Raw genomic sequence first — 19181 nt, 5'->3', positions numbered from 1 at the left:
TAGGAATGGAGTGTTTTATACCACCTTTGTTGTAGACTGTAGGTATTACATCCTTTGGATGAAGAAGAAGTAAGATCCAATTTCATATTGTAATGATAGTATTTTTAAAATTTGCATACTCCAAACTTGAAAAAAAAAAGATAATTGTAATTTGGAAAAGATAATGATAATTTGTTAGATAATTCAGTTTCCTGATGTTATAACTGGTTTGGAAATCTCTCCTGAGCTGTTACAGTTTACATTTGCTGATGTGTGATTTTTGGTCATGATGGCATCTCAGTGTCTGTGAAATGTATTATTATATCTTATTTAAACTTTGATACAAGAATGCTAGAACAAAAATGGCACTATGCCCCACCTTGAACATTGTTGACAACCGAGAGCATCCTTTCAAGCTCACAATTTATCCATCTCATAATGGTTACTTGCCAGCAGGATAATATGTATAGCTCAGATCATTTGGGAATGGTTCCAGGAGCTTGAAAGTGACATTACCATCCCTCATTAATTTCCTAACTTCATTAGATCCCAATCCAGTTTGAGAAACTGTGAGATGAAATGGAAAGAACTGTTTACTGAAGAGATCCACTCATCTGAGGCAACTGCAAGATGATATTGAACCTGCAAGGGTAGATTTGCTTTTGGTACATTATGGAATCTGTGTCCAGTGACTAGAGTCTGTTCTGAGGGCTAAAGGTGGTGCTACTCACTATTAGATCAGTGTATACAATAAACTAGCTACTCTGTGTGTGGCTAATTTATTATGTACTTAATAAACTAGCCACTTGTGTATGTATGTATGTGATTTTGTCAACCTTTTTACCATTGTTCCATTAAGTAAATTAAAGTTAGTTCTTAATTAGTACTATGACAAATATGCAAACACATTAATTTAAATAAGCAAATTAAAGAATACAAAGGCAAGGCCAATTGCATCAATCTTTTGCATTATTAACAGTTAAATCTTTGTTGTAGTCAGCTTCTGCTAACAGTCAAAAGATTAGTAGTAGATTTACAAGGAATTACAAGAACCATTAGGATCTTATACTTCCTTGCAAATTACAAGCCCTTTCATGCATCATAATTAATAAGGATATCATTGTATTCAGATGTGTTTCATCTACCATATTATTATTATGTGATTTTGATTTTAATAGATCTAGCACCATATTTATCCTATAAAATTAGCCTTAAAAATAACAATTGGCAATGGCTTTTTGCCATCTTTCATGATTTGCAAATTATACTAAAAGGCAATAATTGTATAATAGTAGAGATGCTTCTAATTCAGAGGTTCTCAAACTTTCAGGTTCACAGCGCCCTTGTGTCCCAGTAATTTTTTCACGGCACCCCTATGCCATAAGAAATACCTAACACAGTGATTTTCGACCGTTTAATAATCTAGTTCTCTCTGTGTATATATATAATATTAAAAAAATTTTTGGAATATGATAGTTATTATAATAATATAATTATAAAAAAATTACAATTCATAATAGCAAATTACATATACTTATATAACAATTTTATTCTTCATGTAGATATACTAAAAAACATCAATTATAGATCACCACAAAATTAAAAAGATACGGTACAATGGATACAGTACACCTTTTTATAATGAAATAAATATATAAATTTCAAAAAATAAATACTATAAATAAAAATGAGTTGAAATAACTTAAACCCAAATCACATGGCACCCTTGGAATGTTGTTGCTGCACTCCAGTTGAAAATCACTGCTCTAATTTCTGGCTGACCTATGTAACCAGTATTTCCAATAGGGTTCTTTTCATATCTAAGATAACATGGGACATCAGATTAGCCTAGAATTTGCAACAGTGAAATTTCTTTATCTTGAAACTCTTGGATTGTTTTATTATAAATTTAAATAATAAATTTCTATTAAAATTTCTTAAGCTGTATATTGGAACTTACTTTGGCATATTACTATCTTACACAAATATAGCATTGTAACTAAAAAAGTTATTCAGTGATTGCATCTATATCTTGCTTCATTGATGGCATATAATGTTAGTCTATTATATCATTTTTCATACCAAAATTTAAACATGGTTCTTTCTTATTTCACAAATAGACCAATAACACAATTTTCTTTATATATAAATTTATCAATTATAAGTTAGGCACTAAATTATTTTTTGTAATAGCACATTCTTTATCTCTTCTCTGATAGCAAGAAGACTGGCTGCTATCAAAGAAGAGATAAAATGATAAAAGAGACTCAAGAAAAGTTACCAATTATTAAGTAATACTTACTTAATGTAATACTTTGAGCACAATAAAATTTACTTAATTATATGATTAATTGGTATTATTCACATTTCAAATTAATCCATTATGAATGACTATTAAGAGTAGGAGACCGGCGGAATTACTTAACAAGTACAGGTCACTGTTGAAAAAAAGCCGTGAATTAGGATTGAATTTGAAAGTGTCTGTAATTCTGCCCAGACACAATAGGAGGGAGTATATGATGAGAGCCCTGTCGATCAATTCGGCCCTGGAAAGATTGTGCAAGGCTCAAGGGGAGAATTTTTTTCAGCCTGGTCTGTACTTGTTAACAGGAGAGACTGCTTCTACAGGGATGGGATACACTTAAATAGAAAGGGTGCAAGAATGTTTGCTGATGCTATCGAGGCAGTGTTAGGTGGGTCGGAAAACTGCTAGATTGGGGGATACAAGGACTAATAGATTAACAGTAGCCACTGGCAGAGGTGAAAGTGATTCTTGCACTGCTTCTATTGGAATGAGCCACAGCCTGGAAAATAAGATGCAGGATATTTCAGAGACTGCTGGGAATCATTGGGGTACAAGTAAACAGCAAAGAGTTCTTTACTTATGTAAACGCTAGAAGGAAGGGGATGAATCAGATTGGTCCACTTGATATCGATGGGTCAACTGTTGATGATCCTGCTCAGGTAGCTAACAAACTAAATGAATATTTTGCATCAACATTCACACATGAGGAGTTATTCAGCAAGGGGAATGCCAGAGGTGTATTCAACTCTGGCAGTAAGCTAGAGAATCTTGTAATAACTGAGAGTAAAGTGGAGGAGAAATTGTTGAAGATAAATACAAGAAAGGCACCTGGGGTGGATGGGATCTATCCAGTTATATTAAAGGAGGCAGCAGAGAAAGTAAGCAAACCCTTAGCCATAATTATGAGAGCTTCCTTGGACTCAGGGGAAGTACCCATGGACTGGAGATGTGCACATGTGACCCCAATTCACAAAGGAGGATCAAAGGGCGACACAAGTAATTATAGACCTGTTAGTTTAAATTCTGTTCCTGGAAAATTAATGGAGGCACTGGTTAAAGAAGCACTGCAGGATCATCTAGACAAGACTTCAGTTATAGCTCAGACACAGCATGGTTTTGTTAAGGGGAAGTCTTGCCTGACCAATTTGATTGGATACTATGATGCAGTCACAAAAGAACTGGATGCAGGGAATAACTTTGATATTATATACTTGGATCTTAGAAAGGCTTTTGATACTGTTGCACATGGAAGACTGCTGCACAAATTGGAGCAGTGTGGCATTGGAGACAAATTGCTGCTATGGATAAAGGGGTGGTTGAGAGGGAGAAGACAGAGAGTGGTAATCAATAAACACTGCTCATCGTGGACTAATGTTATTAGTGGAGTCCCTCAGGGTTCAGTATTGGGTCCATTATTGTTTTCTGTATTTATAAATGATATTGATGATGGTATATCAAGCTAAATGTCCAAGTTTGCAGACGATACGAAGGTTGGCAGGGTTGTCAAGGACACTACTGACACTATGCTACTGCAACAGGATCTGGAAAGGTTGAGCAGATGGGCTGAGAGGTGGCAAATGAAATTTAACAGTGACAAATGTAAAGTACTACATATGAGAAACAGCAACCCCAGAGCAACGTATCAACTCTGTGGTACTACACTGACAGTGGTAGAGAATGAAAGGGACCTGGGGATGGTTGTGCAGGCAGATATGAAGTTTTCTGAGCAGTGCAGACGGGCTGCAAGAGTAGCTCATGGTGTATTGTCGATGATATATAGGAATTTTTCTAGCAGGGATAAGGAGGTGATTATTCCCTTGTATAAGGCAATGGTCAGGCCACACCTAGAGTACTGTATACAGGTCTCGAGGCCTCATTTCAAGAAGGATGTAGAGATGCTGGAACGAGTACAGAGAAGGGCAACAAGATTGGTTTTGCAAATTATAGTGTCTAGAGTCTAGGCACCAGCGAGGTGATCTGATAGAGGTGTATAAAGCCTTGAATGGTTTGAGCATGCTCAATGCTGTTGGGATCCTTCCTCTTGCTCAGAATAATCACCTGAGAGGGCATAAATTCAAATTGAGGAAAGACAGATGTAGGATAGACGTGAGGAAATTTGGCTTTAGCCAGCGGGTGGTTGGTTGGTTGGTGGAACAGACTTCCATCCCTTGTCGTGGAGGTTGATAGCCTGAATAAGTTTAAGGCTCAGCTGGACAGGTATTTCGAATGAACAGAGGGGTGAAGTGGAAGTGGTTATTTTTTATTTATTTATTTTTTTTTTTGGCTGATGCTGCATAAGCTTGCTTTCTTGCGTCAAATGCCTCTACTAATGCTAAATGCTAATGCTAATACTATGTAATACCCTTCTCTCAATGCATTTTTAAGTAATTCCTTTAAAAACTGTTAAGGTGAATTTCAGTAAAATTTATAGTAACTTATGGTATTTTGACTAACAAGATAGATATACTGGCAGTTTGTACTGGAAGCAATTCTGATGCAAAACATGACAATTAATTCCATTAAGAATTCCAGTGTTGTTATAATGTATTTTGTAAGAGATGTTTTACGTCAGGATATGAAGAGTTCTCTTTTGTATACAGATAGCTTTTTTTTTTTTTTACTTCCCTTATTAGAATAAATAAAGGTTATAAAAAATTAGTATCATTTAGTTAATTTTGTATGATTTTAACTTCAAGGAAATTTAATTTTTTTAAATATATTTTAGGTTTCAAAACAATGGTGGAAATATAATTATAAAAACTATAAACTCATTCTCTGAGGTAAGGATATATAATAGATATCTGTTATTGATTATAAAGTTTTCCAGTTATTCAAATTTATTTAAAAAGAAAATTAATTTTGCATTGTTATGTTTTATATAAAAACTTGAATTTTTTAAGTTTCTTTTGCTGAACTAGTCATGTTACAATAAGACACTGCTACAGGATATTAAAATGCAATTCAATTTGTGATATAACAAAATTTTATTAAAAATTAATACAATATTTAATTGAAGATGTGATAAACAAAGTATCAGCAGGATAAAAAAATATTTTGGGATTTATTTAAAAATCTCACAACAGGTACAAAAAGATAAGGGCATAAAATCAGAAGAAAATGATATTTTAGAAGTATGGAATAAATATTTTGATGAATTACTAAATGAAGGAGAGTTGAAGACCTCACTGAAGAAAAGGTAAAGATTGACATTGGGCAAATTTTGTGGATACTATCTCTATTATTAGATAGAAAAGAAAGGTAATGAAAAATGTAAAGTTTAGACATTTTTCTGTAGACGAAACTTGACCCAAAATGCTGAAAGCTGGAGGGAAAAATAGTTCATCACATTATTCAAAGGTTGTTTTTGGGAGGACAAGTTTTAGAATATTGAATTAAATTAAATGAGACTTAAAGCTGAATGTGGAAATTACAGAGGAATTTCACTCCAAATATCTTTAGAAAAGAAGGTGAGAAATATTGTTGGATTTAACCTTGGAGAAGAACAGTCAGGTTTTAGGCCAAACAGGAATGCCAGGAACAAATATTTCAATGAGACAAATAATAAAAAAAGTCATGGGAACATAACAAAGGCTTGTGTTTAGGATTTCTTGATCTTGAAAAATCATATGATAAAGTACCTAGAAATTACCTAAAAATTACTAAAAAAATTACCTAGAAATTACCAAAGTACCTTAAAAATATGACATCAAAAATAATCTTTTAAGAGGGGAAAAAAAAAAATATGTAAAAATGGCAACTCTGCAGTAAGGATTGAAGGAAGCATGGTAAGGTGTAGCAGTGCTGCACCTTATCACCACTTCTTTTTAGAATTTTCATGGACTATAATAAAAGAATGTAAGTGACAAAGTTTGTGTGTTATCTTTGATAATTATTATATCCATGTGATATTTGTGCTGTTAAGTAGTAGCTTGCAAGATTTTCAAGAATCTCTGAATAAATTAAATGAAGATAGATTGAAGAGAATTTGGAATGAAAATTAGTCATTAATATTTTAATGGCTAAAGGATGCAAGGAAGCACTTGTTCTGTATCTGCCAAAAACACAAATAAAAAAAAAAAGAAAAAATTCTCAATCATTTAGACTTTTTATATTATCATAAAAGTGGTTGTCCAATCAATTCCACTTTGAACTTTACCAAACTCTGCTTTGACCATCATGGCAGGCAATTTATTCTAGTGATATACAAATACACTGCTTAAAAGTAAACTTTGTGAGATCCACCTTTTGTTACTTCCCAAAAGTTTATATTTTTGCCCTAGTTTTTGTTTCTTCTACCAGTGAAAATATACTTCCCTCATTCATTTTACAGATTCCCTTCGAGGCCTTATATACCTCACTCAGTTCCTCCCTCTCCAAAGATGTCTATTTGTCAGAAATTTGCAGTTCACACCATTTAATCTGTTCTCTAATGGACATCAATTAGCACCGCTCACCAATCTGGTTGCCCTTCTTTGAACCTTTTCTGGAAGCTCTATTTTTACTTCAAATAGGGCCTCCAGACCTGAACACAATATTCTGAATGCAGTATCACCACCTGGCACCTCCATAGCGAGGTGGGCAGCAGCAGTGCGTAGCACACACTCCTTGATTAGCCCGGGGTTCGAGCCCATGACCACCAAATACGGAGGATGCGGAAAGGTCAGGGAATGACTACCGCATATCCCTGGAGCAATATGGCCTTAGTTGCTAATGCTCCCAAAAACCAAATAACAAATAAACAAACAGTATCACCACTATCCTATATGAAGGGATAATAACATCCCTTTCTCTACTTGTGAAGGCCCTATATATCATAGACAGGATACCATGTGCCTTCCTAGCCACTTGTTTACAATGCACGGAATATTTCAGGTTTTGACTGAATTGTAACCCCTGAAGTCTTTTTTATCCTGAACCATTTTTAACTCCTCTCTCCCTAACTTATAACTAACTACGGCCATGCAAAAGGGGATGTGCTAAATATGATGTACCCAAGCCATGAAACAGAAGGAAGTCCCAAAATGTTTCTTAATGATTATAACATAGCTGTAACAAAAGAAAGTGACTCCAAAACCAACCTCCTACCCAGGTCTCTGGATACCATTGCATGGTTCTGTAACTTCTGAATTTCTGTTCTCCAAGTTCAAACCCTTATATTTAAAAGCATTAAACTGTAGTTGCCATTTTTCAGACTATTTGTGCAACTGACTAATTCACTTTGAAGCAAAATGCCAATGAGAAATTGAAATGAAAAAATGAAGCAAAATGGAAACGAGAAGGCAAACGAATGAAAAAGAACTGAACCACTTTAATTCCCAGTTTTCTACAGTTTCTTACATGTATTTTAAAACCATCATCCATAAAGCATGCAATCTTGAATGGACCTAAATGTGGGAGAATAAGTCAGTAACAAACTCTACCAGATCAAAAATCAAATACAAATATGGACATCAATCTTTTTTGAGAAACAGACAAGAAGTAGTGATATTAGCAAGATTGCATATTGGCCATACATATCTCACTCATCTCTATTTACTCACAGGTGAAATTCCTCATGTATTTCATGCAAAACACAACTCACTGTTAAACTTATTTTAATGACTATCACTACTATTCAATTTCCATTTTGATCTCACAGCTTCTAAACTCTTTCAGCCTCCAGTGCCCTCTAATGTTACATCATGTTCTTAGAGACAAAGCAAATTTAGATGAACTTTTCCTTCATCAATTATAGGTTTATATATATATATATATATATATAATTATTCTTTTGTATTATGATGTTTCAGTTCGCATTTTATTTTTAATATTCTATTATAGTAGTTTTATTTAATTTCTTTCTAGCTTTTTCTGTTGTCCCAGTAGTTTTAGCAATGCATGGGTACAAACAGAGTACCTATTATTATTCTTTTGTATTATCATTCTATTGTGGTTTAATTCGTCTTTGTTCATCATTAATGTCATTGTTTTTCGCCATGATGGCTAATTAAACATTGTCCGTGCCGGTGTTTTTTACCTATAGATATTATAGGCCACGGGTAATTAAGATAACTGAGAATAGGCTAGCTTAAAGACCAGTAATGTATTAACTATAATATCTATAGGTAAAAACACCGGCACGGACAATGTTTAATTAGCCATCATGGCGAAAAACAATGACATTAATGATGAACAAAGACGAATTAAACCACAATAGAATGATAATACAAAAGAATAATATATATATATATATATATATATATATATATATTTATTTAACCACCCTTGATATGCTGGTGGCGAGGATGTCTATAAAACGAATGATTAAAAGATGCATTTTGGCCTTGATTTCCCTTGTGTTATTAAGTGCTTTCATCACAACAGCTTTGCTGTCATTTACATTGGTACATAATATTGACAAGTGGCTTGTTTGATAAATGGATAACCCTGTCAATTTAAGATTGTAAATTTGAATTTTACCAGCTTGGTTGATTTTAACCTGAAAATTTCATGTGTATTCCAGTGTATATGTTATTTGGATTTTTTTTTTAAATGAGTGTTATACATATATTACTGCTCAGCCTTTTTCACTTAAAATTTCAAGATAAAAAACATAAAATGCAAATTAGAAATGAACTTACCTACTTAAAAATTTAAAAAAAAAAAAAAAAAATCATCACTGAAATCAAGCATAGTAATTGATAGTTCAAATACAAGTGACTGTGAATTCTCATTCTTAGGATGGTGTGTTTTTAATAAATGATCCTTCCCTTTTCCAACAAACTAATCCCATATTAAGCTCTCTCAAGAAATATGAGTGGCATCTGGTCAGTAACTTTCAAGAATTAATTTTTTTTTCTCATAAACATTTTAACCCACAGAAAAGAATATGTTACTTAAATAAAGGAACTATAAAACCACATTTCCCAAAATTCTGCAGCAGACATCACTGAAAGCATCTGTTTAGGCACATTCAGATGATTTTATAAGGCCACATTATGTCAGTTCCGATGATGGAAATCTTGTGCCATTAGATGTTGATGTGTTTGGACATTTAAAATGGCATTTATCTGGTAAATGTTTTATAACAGATGCTAAAGTCTTGTATGGGACAAAACACTGGTTTATGGGATGGGAGAAAGAGATTCTTTTGGGGAGGGGATGTTGATACATTTGTTTCTGCTGTAATAAAATGTCTAAAATTGTTTTGGAAATTATGTAAAGTAGATAATATTGCTACTTGTATTTGTACAACAAATATGTGTTTTAGATTAATCAGTTTCCAGACAAAAAAATTTTGAAAATTTACTTTTCAGATGCCCTTCATATTAGGAAAAAAATTAATTTGTTTATGCTCTTGCATAGCCTCTTAGGTCAGAGGAGCTTGCAGCTATATATTTTGACAAGTATATTATCATTAATCATATTTAGTAGTCACATGGACTCAAACCACAGTCAACTGAAACAATGTAAAAGTGGTGTTACACTTTTGCATTGACCACCCAGCTACAGTCATTACAAACAGAATGGATAGCTAGTGCTTGGAAAAGGAGCTGTTAATTAAGAGATATTTATCTGGTTTCTGATAATGAATTGCATAATGTCACTTGCAGTCCTGTTAATTTATATAATTCTGAAAATAAATATAAAAGGACAATACAGTAAACCCCCGCTATTCGTGGTCACTAATTTAATATAAAATGAAACCTAAAAAAATGTGAATTTTAAAGCGCCGTGAACATTTTCCGCCATAAAAAAACATGGGCATGGCTAAAGTTATCTTTCTTGGTCAAAACAGCGCTCAGTGGGTGGGGGGAGAGGGGTGACAAAATCGAGAGCGTGGATGTTTCTCGCTAATCCTTGTTCAATATGTGTTATGCGGTTGTCATGGAAGGTTTCGTCGTTTGCTTTTAATTTATCTGCTTATAAATTGAATAAATTTATCAATTTATAAATTGATATGCTTACAAAAGTGTTAAATCTACCGTTTTGCAGTGTAAAACAGACTTTTTCGAGTGTGTTAACGGAAGAAAGTGCCTTTATTGTGGACAAGTTCTTTCTAACCTGTACAAAAATATGGCTATGAATAACAAAGGAAATGTGAAAAGATCAAAGAAGGCGATGACATTAGCGAATAAAATTGAGTTAATAGATAAAATTTCTAATGGTTGAAAGTGTCTCTTCAGTGGCAAAACATTATAAAATCAATGAGTCAACGGTACGATCAATCAAGAAATCCGAAGAAAAAATCCCCCATAGTGTCCTTGAAAACGCGCTAATTGCTTCAAAAATTTGCTCTGTAACTCGTGACGTTAAATTAGAAAAAATGGAAAAGCTTTAAATCTGTGGATAGAAGACCGAACTCAAAATAAAATTCCATTAAGTTCACTCATTATTCGTGAAAAGGCAAAACTCCTTTATCAACACTAGCGAAACTGGTGATAGCATTGGCGGGATAAGTGTTTTAGCTAGCAAAGGCGCTAGTTTGAAAGATTTGTTTGAAATTTCTAATAAATATTACATTTAATATTAAACTGTTTCTTATTTTCATTTCGATGCCTTATGTTTGCATTTCACTATGTACTGTCTATGTACATAGTCATATTATGAAGGTAGTATAATACATACATAGACAAAATTTTAGACTAATTTTTCTTATATATTTCATACTTTGGAACGGAACCCCTTTATTACTATGGGAGCCATAACTCAGTATTCGCGTTTTCGGTATTCGCGGAATTTCTCAGAAACGTAACCCCCGCGAATTGCGGGGGTTTACGGTACTTTTATCAACTTTAAAGCAAGAATATCAATTTAAATGTGGGAACAATTACTTATGAGAAGGAAAATATATCTCTTCAGGTTGTTGTTGGTTGTTATTTGGTTTTTAGGAGCATTAGCAACTAAGGCCATATTGCTCCGGAGATATGCAGTGGTCATTCCCTGACCTTTCCACATCCTCCGTATTTGGTGGGCACGGGCTCGAACCCCGGTCTTATCAAGAAGCGTGTGTTATGCCCTGGTGCTCCTGCCCACCTGGCTACGGAGGTGCCATCTCTTCAGGTGTGTGTGTGTGTGTGTGTGTGTGTGTGTGTGTGTGTGTGTGTGTGTGTGTGTGTGTGTGTGTGTGTGTGTGTTATAAGGGTTTAGACATACAATGTCTAAAGTTGTACACCAATACTTCCTCTACACAGATTATGTGTACAGAGGAAGTATCTGTAAGTGACTTCAAATAAGTATTCTACTATATGCATGGTTGATTACAATTGCAATTTGTAATATGTGTGTAATAAGCTAATATGTTCTCAATAGTCTAAAGAATATGGATATAATATAAAAGTAAATGTAGTAAGTTTAAAAACAAAAAAAAACAGATAGCATAAAATATATTGAATCCTGTAATAGCTTCACTTTATTTTTCAGCTTGGAAATAATCAGTATGATGTTGTTGTGAATTGCAGTGGATTAGGAGCAAGAAATTTAACTGAAGACCACAAGCTTGTACCCATACGAGGTCAGACAATCAAGGTATATATTACTTTGTTTATTTCAATTGCATTTTAATTAACACTAGGGGGCTTTGCCCCCTGCTCGCTGTGCTCGCTTCTTTTGATAAAATAAAATACTTACAGAAGCTTTCGACACTGTGTGTGTTTCTCTTCCTCTGCTATGAATACATAAATATGTTGCATATGGAAATCAAGCATGGTATCATGTGGTCATGTTAGATAAACATAGCGTGTGACCACGCTTAAACAAGCTTCTGTTACATATTGTAGTATTTGTTAAGTATTACCACGTATATTACATCTCTCTTCTTCCATTGACTGAATAAATATCACTAGGAGGAAAAGCATTTTAATGTATAGAAAGTTATTTACCTAATTATAAGACAGTCTCCTCTTAGAAGTTTTATAATATACCACATGGCTAAAATTAAGAGATCTTTATAAAGCAAAATATTAAAATATTTATCAGAGAAGAAAAATACTTAAATGTTGGTAGGATGCAATTCACACTATGAAGGGAAAAAAATTAACAAAACACGCCACCAATTAGTATATATGCAGGTTATCCCAAAAGTAATGCACAAAATCAGTAAATTTAAAATGAATTTATTTTATAACATACATTAAAATTTCATACATTGAAGGTTTTTACATTAAAAACCTTCAGTATAGTATCCTTCATGCCTTATGACATCTCAATATTCAGGTAATTTTTGAATTCTCTTTAAACTGTCTGCAGAAATTAAGCTGTCTGATGCATTGGGTCATAGCTGCATTCAACACTTCTAAAGATGGAAATCTTTGTCCTTTGTCCATGCAATAGTCTCTCTAGTTTGGGGAATAGATCATAATCACAAGGATAATATCAGAACCATAAAGTAATCAGTAAAAACAAGCTGTACAAACTGTGGGATATGAGGCCTTTTGTTGTCACGAAGTATGAGCACACCAGCTTCCATCTGTGGCCACTTCTGAAGAATTTTCAGGTATAATTTCTAATGAAGAAATGTTGCATAGTAATATCCAGTTACTGATCTTCCAAGTGGCACATGATCAACGGCGATTATGCCCACATAATCATAGGCCATGATGACTACTTGTTTCACCTTTGATTGTTGCAGGCAACATTTAGAGGGGCTGATGAAGTGGGATGATTGTGACATCAGTTCAGAGTCAAAGTCACATGTTCTCATCTCATAAATGGCAATGTTTTCAAAACTCTTTACCTTCTTGTCAGTAACATGTGAATAACTGTGTTGCAGATCCTTTATGCATTACTCATTGTTCATCTGACAGCAAATGTGGAACCCATTGGGCATCATCTTTTCATTTTTGCAATATCTCAGTTAAAATTCATGAACAGATGATTTCAGTATTCTAGATTCATTGGCTGTTCCTTTACAGGTCATACATCTGTCTTCCTTTTAAATTAACAAAACATTAACAAAATCTTTTAGACCAACATGAATGTGGTCGAACATAAAGATTCAATTTTGATAAAATATCTTTGATCTGAAACTGTAATGTGGCCTGAAGCAATATCACCATTCATTTTTAAAAGCCTCTACACAAACATTCAGTGCAGGAACTCTGTTCCAAGCACACTAATGTTGAAGTTAAACTTTCAATTATTATCTTCATAAATGTGAGTTGCACAGGTATATGGAGTTAGGAGCACATGTGCATTACTTTTGGGATAACTCTCATACCAATATGAAAACAGGCATTAGTTTCAAACCATTCCACAAAATTATATACACTACAAAACCACAAAACCTTTTGTTGTGCAATTCTTATGAATTATTTGAAGTATAATTCCTACAAATATGGAATTGAGGAATGGAATTCTGAAAGCAAAGTAGACAATGCCTCAGCAATTCACTTTACTTTCAGAATTGCAGCATTTCAGAACAGGCTTTGTGAACACCTGTTGACTTAAAGCAGTACATTAAAGCTCTCCCTTGCCCTTTTTGTTATGTATACACAGCACATAAGTGGATATAATAATAATAGTAATAATAATAATAATCCCAGGTTGAGTACATGAGTTCAACTGAGTGATTTCAGAACAGAGACTAACAGAGTCTTTACATATGAGGGAATGTCACAAATCACTGTGTTGAAATTAGAGGTTTAAATGATTAGTTATAACAGAAAACACAATTCACATTTTTACACAAACACATTTTTCTTAAATAAATCTGCATGTATTCTCTATTCTGTGACCATTGATCTGCATTGAGATTAAGATTGCTCATAAGCTATATTGCAGAGTTTGTGAGTGATGATCATATTTTACTAGTCTGTTCAGGTTTGAAGTTAACTTAGGTGGGTATAGGTTGATGGAACTCTAATTCCAACAAAATCCTAAATGATTATGGGTTTCAGTTCTCTTGTCATTTGTTTAACCACGAAAATAATCTTACTTATTACAAAACAGTATGGGGGGATCAAAATCATCCTCAAGAAGCCATGGTTTGGACAGGAGAGTAGGAAAAGGATCATGTTTGCAGACACTTAAGGATCAGGTTTCTACAGTGAAAATATGTTTCAGGTTAGAGGCAGCCAACTGACCACAGGTTGGAAGCATACATGATTACAGAAAATATATAAATATTTGGATGTTTTAAAATAATTACATATTTTTTATCTTCACTAGCCAGTTTTTCGAATTTCTCTTACTAAGGTGTTCTATGTGGGTTTGCCCCCTCTCTTCTACCAATTCTTGTCCTTGGATGAGAACTGGTAGAGGAGAGGGGCCTCATTGATAGTAAGAAGTTGATATATTAAGTTTTGGCTGAATTCACTTGCAAGTTAAAAAAAGATAATAATTATTAAAGTTTGTGAGGGCAATAAAAACTGTTATTGCTTCTTCAGCTAGGTCTGATGGAGATTTCCAGTTGGAGGGTATAGGCTAAGGGAAAAGGACATTATCACCATGAGAAATCCTGGGTTTTTATTACAAAGAAAAAGGTACAAAGATGGCAGCAAAGGGCAGGGCTGACAAGGATCCCCCCCCCCCCGGGATCTGTGTCATAGAGTCCTTGGTTAACATGTCGATCCTCAAATTAAAAATGAAGTATTCTCTTTGATAAAATGAGCTTGATGAAAGATAACACGTGGTCTTTAATTATAAAGAAATATTCAGGTAGAGAAAGAAGGGATTTAACAGAAACTGAATCAAATGAAGCAGATATGTACAGGGAAACAGCCTGAAGATCTGATTCCGGCAGTAAAGAATGTCAAGAATTAGGGCATCTAGGTATATTATGTAGACCATTTTCTCATTCCATAATGAGTATATATTGATGTTTCACTGGATATTTTGGAAGTAACAAAGTATATATTTTTGTAATAATTTGCACCTGATTGGCAATACTGAGATCAAGCGAATGTCTGAAGGACCGACTGGCACGTTTGTTTTGTTTTAGACATGGGAATCACACAAGACCCCCCCCATCCAAAAAGGGGGACCTTAGACATCTGCTAACATTCTGTTGATCAACTAGTGTTTTTAAGGCATAACTTGGAAATTGGCCTGCCTCAAGACTAGAGCAGTTAGGCAATTTATTTATTATTTCAATCAGTTCTTGTTTGGAGATACTGCTCCTACTAAATGTTGACATATTAATAGAATCATTACCCCAGAGCAGATCCACCACTGCTGTGGTTGATCCATTCTAGCGACTGTGGGATGTAGAGGACACTCGGGTTAATGTAGCGCACAGCTGAAAATATTCTTTTTCCTTGCTTATCATCCTTGTCAATGTAGTAATTAAGTACACGCAGCTTCAGCTCTTGGAAGAATTTCCTTTTGTCAGTGAAGCCACTGAAAGTGTTGATTGTTATGTTCATTTTGTAATTTCGATGAGCAGATTGTTTTTTCTTAAAAGTGGCTGAGGGCTATTTATTCCACCATGGTGGAATGATGTAATATTACACAAGTCTTAGACAGTGCAGTTTGAATAATGAAACCAATCCATTGAAAAAAGCAATGGATTAGTTTTGTTATTCAAGTTTGGAGGGGAAGATGTATGAAAGAGTTCCAAGGATATATTTCAAATAGAAATTCAGTCATTGGAATGTTGATGTATTTGTGGCTTCAAATCTTTTTTGGCCATCCTGGGCCAGTCTATATGAGCAGGCTGTGCATTAGTTTGGCCTGGGATACAAGTTCAAAGGAGCAGACTAAAGGCAGGTGTTCAGAATTAAAATAGTTGGTATCTGACCTTCATTGATGCTGCAACTTTAGTCAAGTTTGTATTCTTTTTTAAATATGCTAGGCTATTTTATCAATTACGAACTTCCTGAATTTAACAATATGCACCTAACATTAGGTGAAAACATATATCTGGACTTTGTGTGTGATATACTATGACAAGTATGTTCAAGTACATACATAATTTTTTAATAAATGTTTAACTTTTAATATCTAAATTTCAGTGCTTGTTTTTTTTATATGTAGTATTAAAGACCCAGGTGGATTTTAGTGTGATTCTGTTTGATACTTGTTATTGTGTAGTTAGCATTAGTAGAGGCATATGATGCAAGAAAGCAAGCTTATACAGCATCAGCCAAAAAAAAAAAAAAAATCAAAAAAACCTTCCCATTTCACCCATTCATTTGCTCCAAATATTTGTCTAGTTCTGCCTTGAAATAATTTAAGTTGTCAACTTCTACAACAAAAGATGGAAGTTTGTTACAGAAATCAACCACACACTGTCTAAAGGCAAACTTCTGCACATCTATTCTACAACTGTCTTTCCTGAATTTGAATTTATGTCCCCTCAGGCGATTAATGCGCAAGAGGCAGAATCCCATCAGCATTGAGCTTGCTCAAACCGCTCAAGGCCTTGTACACCTCAATCAGATCACTGTGCAGGTGCCTAGTCTCCAGACACTGTAATTTGCAAATCTTAAGTCTTTCTTTGTAAGAGCAGTCCTTTGTTCCATTCACTAATCCTGTTGCCCTTCTCTGTACTTGTTCCAGCAGCTCTACATCCTTCCTAAAATGAGGCCTCTAGACCTGTATACAGTACTCAAAGTGTGGCCTGACCATTGCCTTGTATAACGGGATAATCACCTCCCTGTCCCTGCTAGCAAAATTGCTATATATCTTTGACAAGACTCCATGACCTACCCTGGCATCCCATCTGCACTGCTCAGCGAAACTTCATATCTGACTGCACAATTACCTTCAGGTCTTTTTCGCTTTCAACTTCCTTGAGTGTAGTACCACACAGTTCATACATTTCTCTTGGGTTATTGCTACACATATGCAGTACTTTGCATTTGTCAATGTTAAACTTCAGTTGGCACCTCTCAGCCCATCTGCTCAGTTTCTAGATCCTCTTGCAGTAACGTACTGTCATTACTACCATTAGCAACCATGGCAACCTTAGTATCATCTGTAAAGTTCAACATTAAGCCTGATGTACCTTCATCAATATCATTGATAAATATACAAAGAAACAATGGGCCCAACACCGAACCCTGGGGGACTCCACTAACAAAATTAGTCCAATAGCAGTATCCATTGATTACCACTTTCTTCTCTCACTCAACCACCCTTTTATCCATTGTAGCAACTTGCCCTTAATGACATAATGCTCCAATTTGTACAGTAGTCTTCCATGTGCAACAGTATCAAAAGATTTCCTAAAATCCAAGTATATGATATCAAAATTATTTTTAGCATCCAGTTCTTTTGTGACCACATCATAGTATCCAATCAAATTGGTCAGACAAGACTTCCCCTTAACAAACCCATGTTGTGTCCGAACTATAACCGAAGTGTTGTCTAGATGATCCTGCAATGCTTCTTTAACCAGTGCCTCCATTAATTTCCCTGGAACAAAAGTTAAACTAACAAGTCTGTAATTACTTGTGTCACCTTTGATCCTCCTTTATGAATTGGAGTCACATTTGCACATCTCCAGTCCATGAGTCCAAGAAAGCTCTCATAATTATGGCTAAGGGTTTACTACTTCCTTTAATATAACTGGATAGATCCCATCCACCCCAGGTGCATTTTTTATGTTCATCTTCAGCAATTTCTCCTCCACTTTGCCCTCAGTTATTAAAAAATCATTTAACTCACTACCATAGTTTAATACACCTCTGGTATTCTCCCCCCCCCCCTGAATAACCCCTCAACCGACCAGGCTAGCCAGGTTGGTAAAGTGCCTGCCTGGCAACCCAAAGGTCGTGGGTTTGAATCCTGCCTCGGGCTTGGAACAGTGTAAAATGCAAAAACTTTGGGAGGTGCATTATGGCCACAGAAGCCGAAGCACCAACAACTAACAAAAGAAAAAAAAAATAAATAAATAAGAAAAAAAAAACTCCTTATATGTAAATGCAAAATACTCATTCAGTTTGTTAGCTACCTGAGCAGGATCGTCAGCAGTTGACCCATTTATATCAAGTGGACCAATCTGATTCATCCCCTTCCTTCTAAAGTTTACACAAGTAAAGAACTCTTTGCCGTTTTTCTGTGCATCCTCTGACAAAGATTTCTTGTAATCTGCCTTTGCCTGCCTAACCTCCTTTGTGACTTGATTGCAGACCAGATTATACCTACCATAGGCATCTTTGTCACCTATTAATTTATATGTATCCCATGCATTTTTCTACTCTGCCACGTATCTCATTAGTTCATCTGACATCCATTTAGGCCTAAAACTTGAACAATATTTCTTGGTTGGTATGAAAAGCCTAGTAGCTTCCAGTATTATTTCTTGGGCCTTTGCCCGCCTAACCTTCTTTGTGACTTGATTGCAGACCAGCTTATACGTACCATAGGCTTCTTTGTCACCTGTTAATTTATATGTATCCCATGCATTTTTCTTCTCTGTACATATCTCATTAGTTCATCTGACATCCATTTAGGCCTAAACCCTGAACAATATTTCTTGGTTGGTATGAAAAGTCTAGCAGCTTCCAATATTATTTCTTTGAATGCTTCCCATTTAGAACTTGCTGTTGGTAACATCTTCAGTTGGTCCCACTGTATAGACTTTAAAAAATATCTGAGACCCCTGTAGTCACCTTTATGAAAGTAAAAACCATCCCTTTACCCCTGATGGTAGTTACCTCTTTGAGTAAATCCCACATCAGCACACTACGATCACTTCCACCTAGTGGCTCCTTTATCTGCAGATTCTTAATGCATGAGAATCACTACTGATAATCAAATCAAGAGTATTACTCCCTTTGGTTGCCTTTCTAACATGTTGGTGTAGAAAACAGTCATCCAATAAATCCTAAAAAAGCCTTTCTACTGTGCGAACAACCAACCCACATGTTCCAGTCAATATCTGGGAAATTAATATCTCCCATTATAAGACAATCTGATTTACTGGCCCACTCTATTTCTCTGTACAGCTGTTCATTATACTCATCATTGTCAT

At 34.8% G+C, this 19181-nt stretch overlaps 1 protein-coding gene across 4 annotated transcripts in view; it reads left to right on the top strand.

Annotated features, from left to right (window-relative positions):
- Positions 1-19181, top strand: part of Daao1 (D-amino acid oxidase 1) — a 126997-nt gene that overhangs the window by 74615 nt on the left and 33201 nt on the right. For all 4 annotated transcript variants that reach the window (XM_090378736.1, XM_090378738.1, XM_090378739.1 and 1 more), the window contains exons 5-7: positions 4-69; positions 5010-5064; positions 11687-11791. In XM_090378736.1, coding sequence (XP_090234862.1) covers positions 4-69; positions 5010-5064; positions 11687-11791 — 226 coding nt within the window. The remainder of the gene's footprint in view (positions 1-3; positions 70-5009; positions 5065-11686; positions 11792-19181) is intronic.

The sequence above is a fragment of the Mastigoproctus giganteus genome, chromosome 7, assembly GCF_048544385.1.
Source record: "Mastigoproctus giganteus isolate SK-2022 chromosome 7, ASM4854438v1, whole genome shotgun sequence".
Lineage (NCBI taxonomy): Eukaryota > Metazoa > Arthropoda > Arachnida > Uropygi > Thelyphonidae > Mastigoproctus > Mastigoproctus giganteus.
The sequence above is the reverse complement of the archived record's forward strand: the minus strand, read 5'-3'. Positions and strand labels throughout refer to the sequence as shown.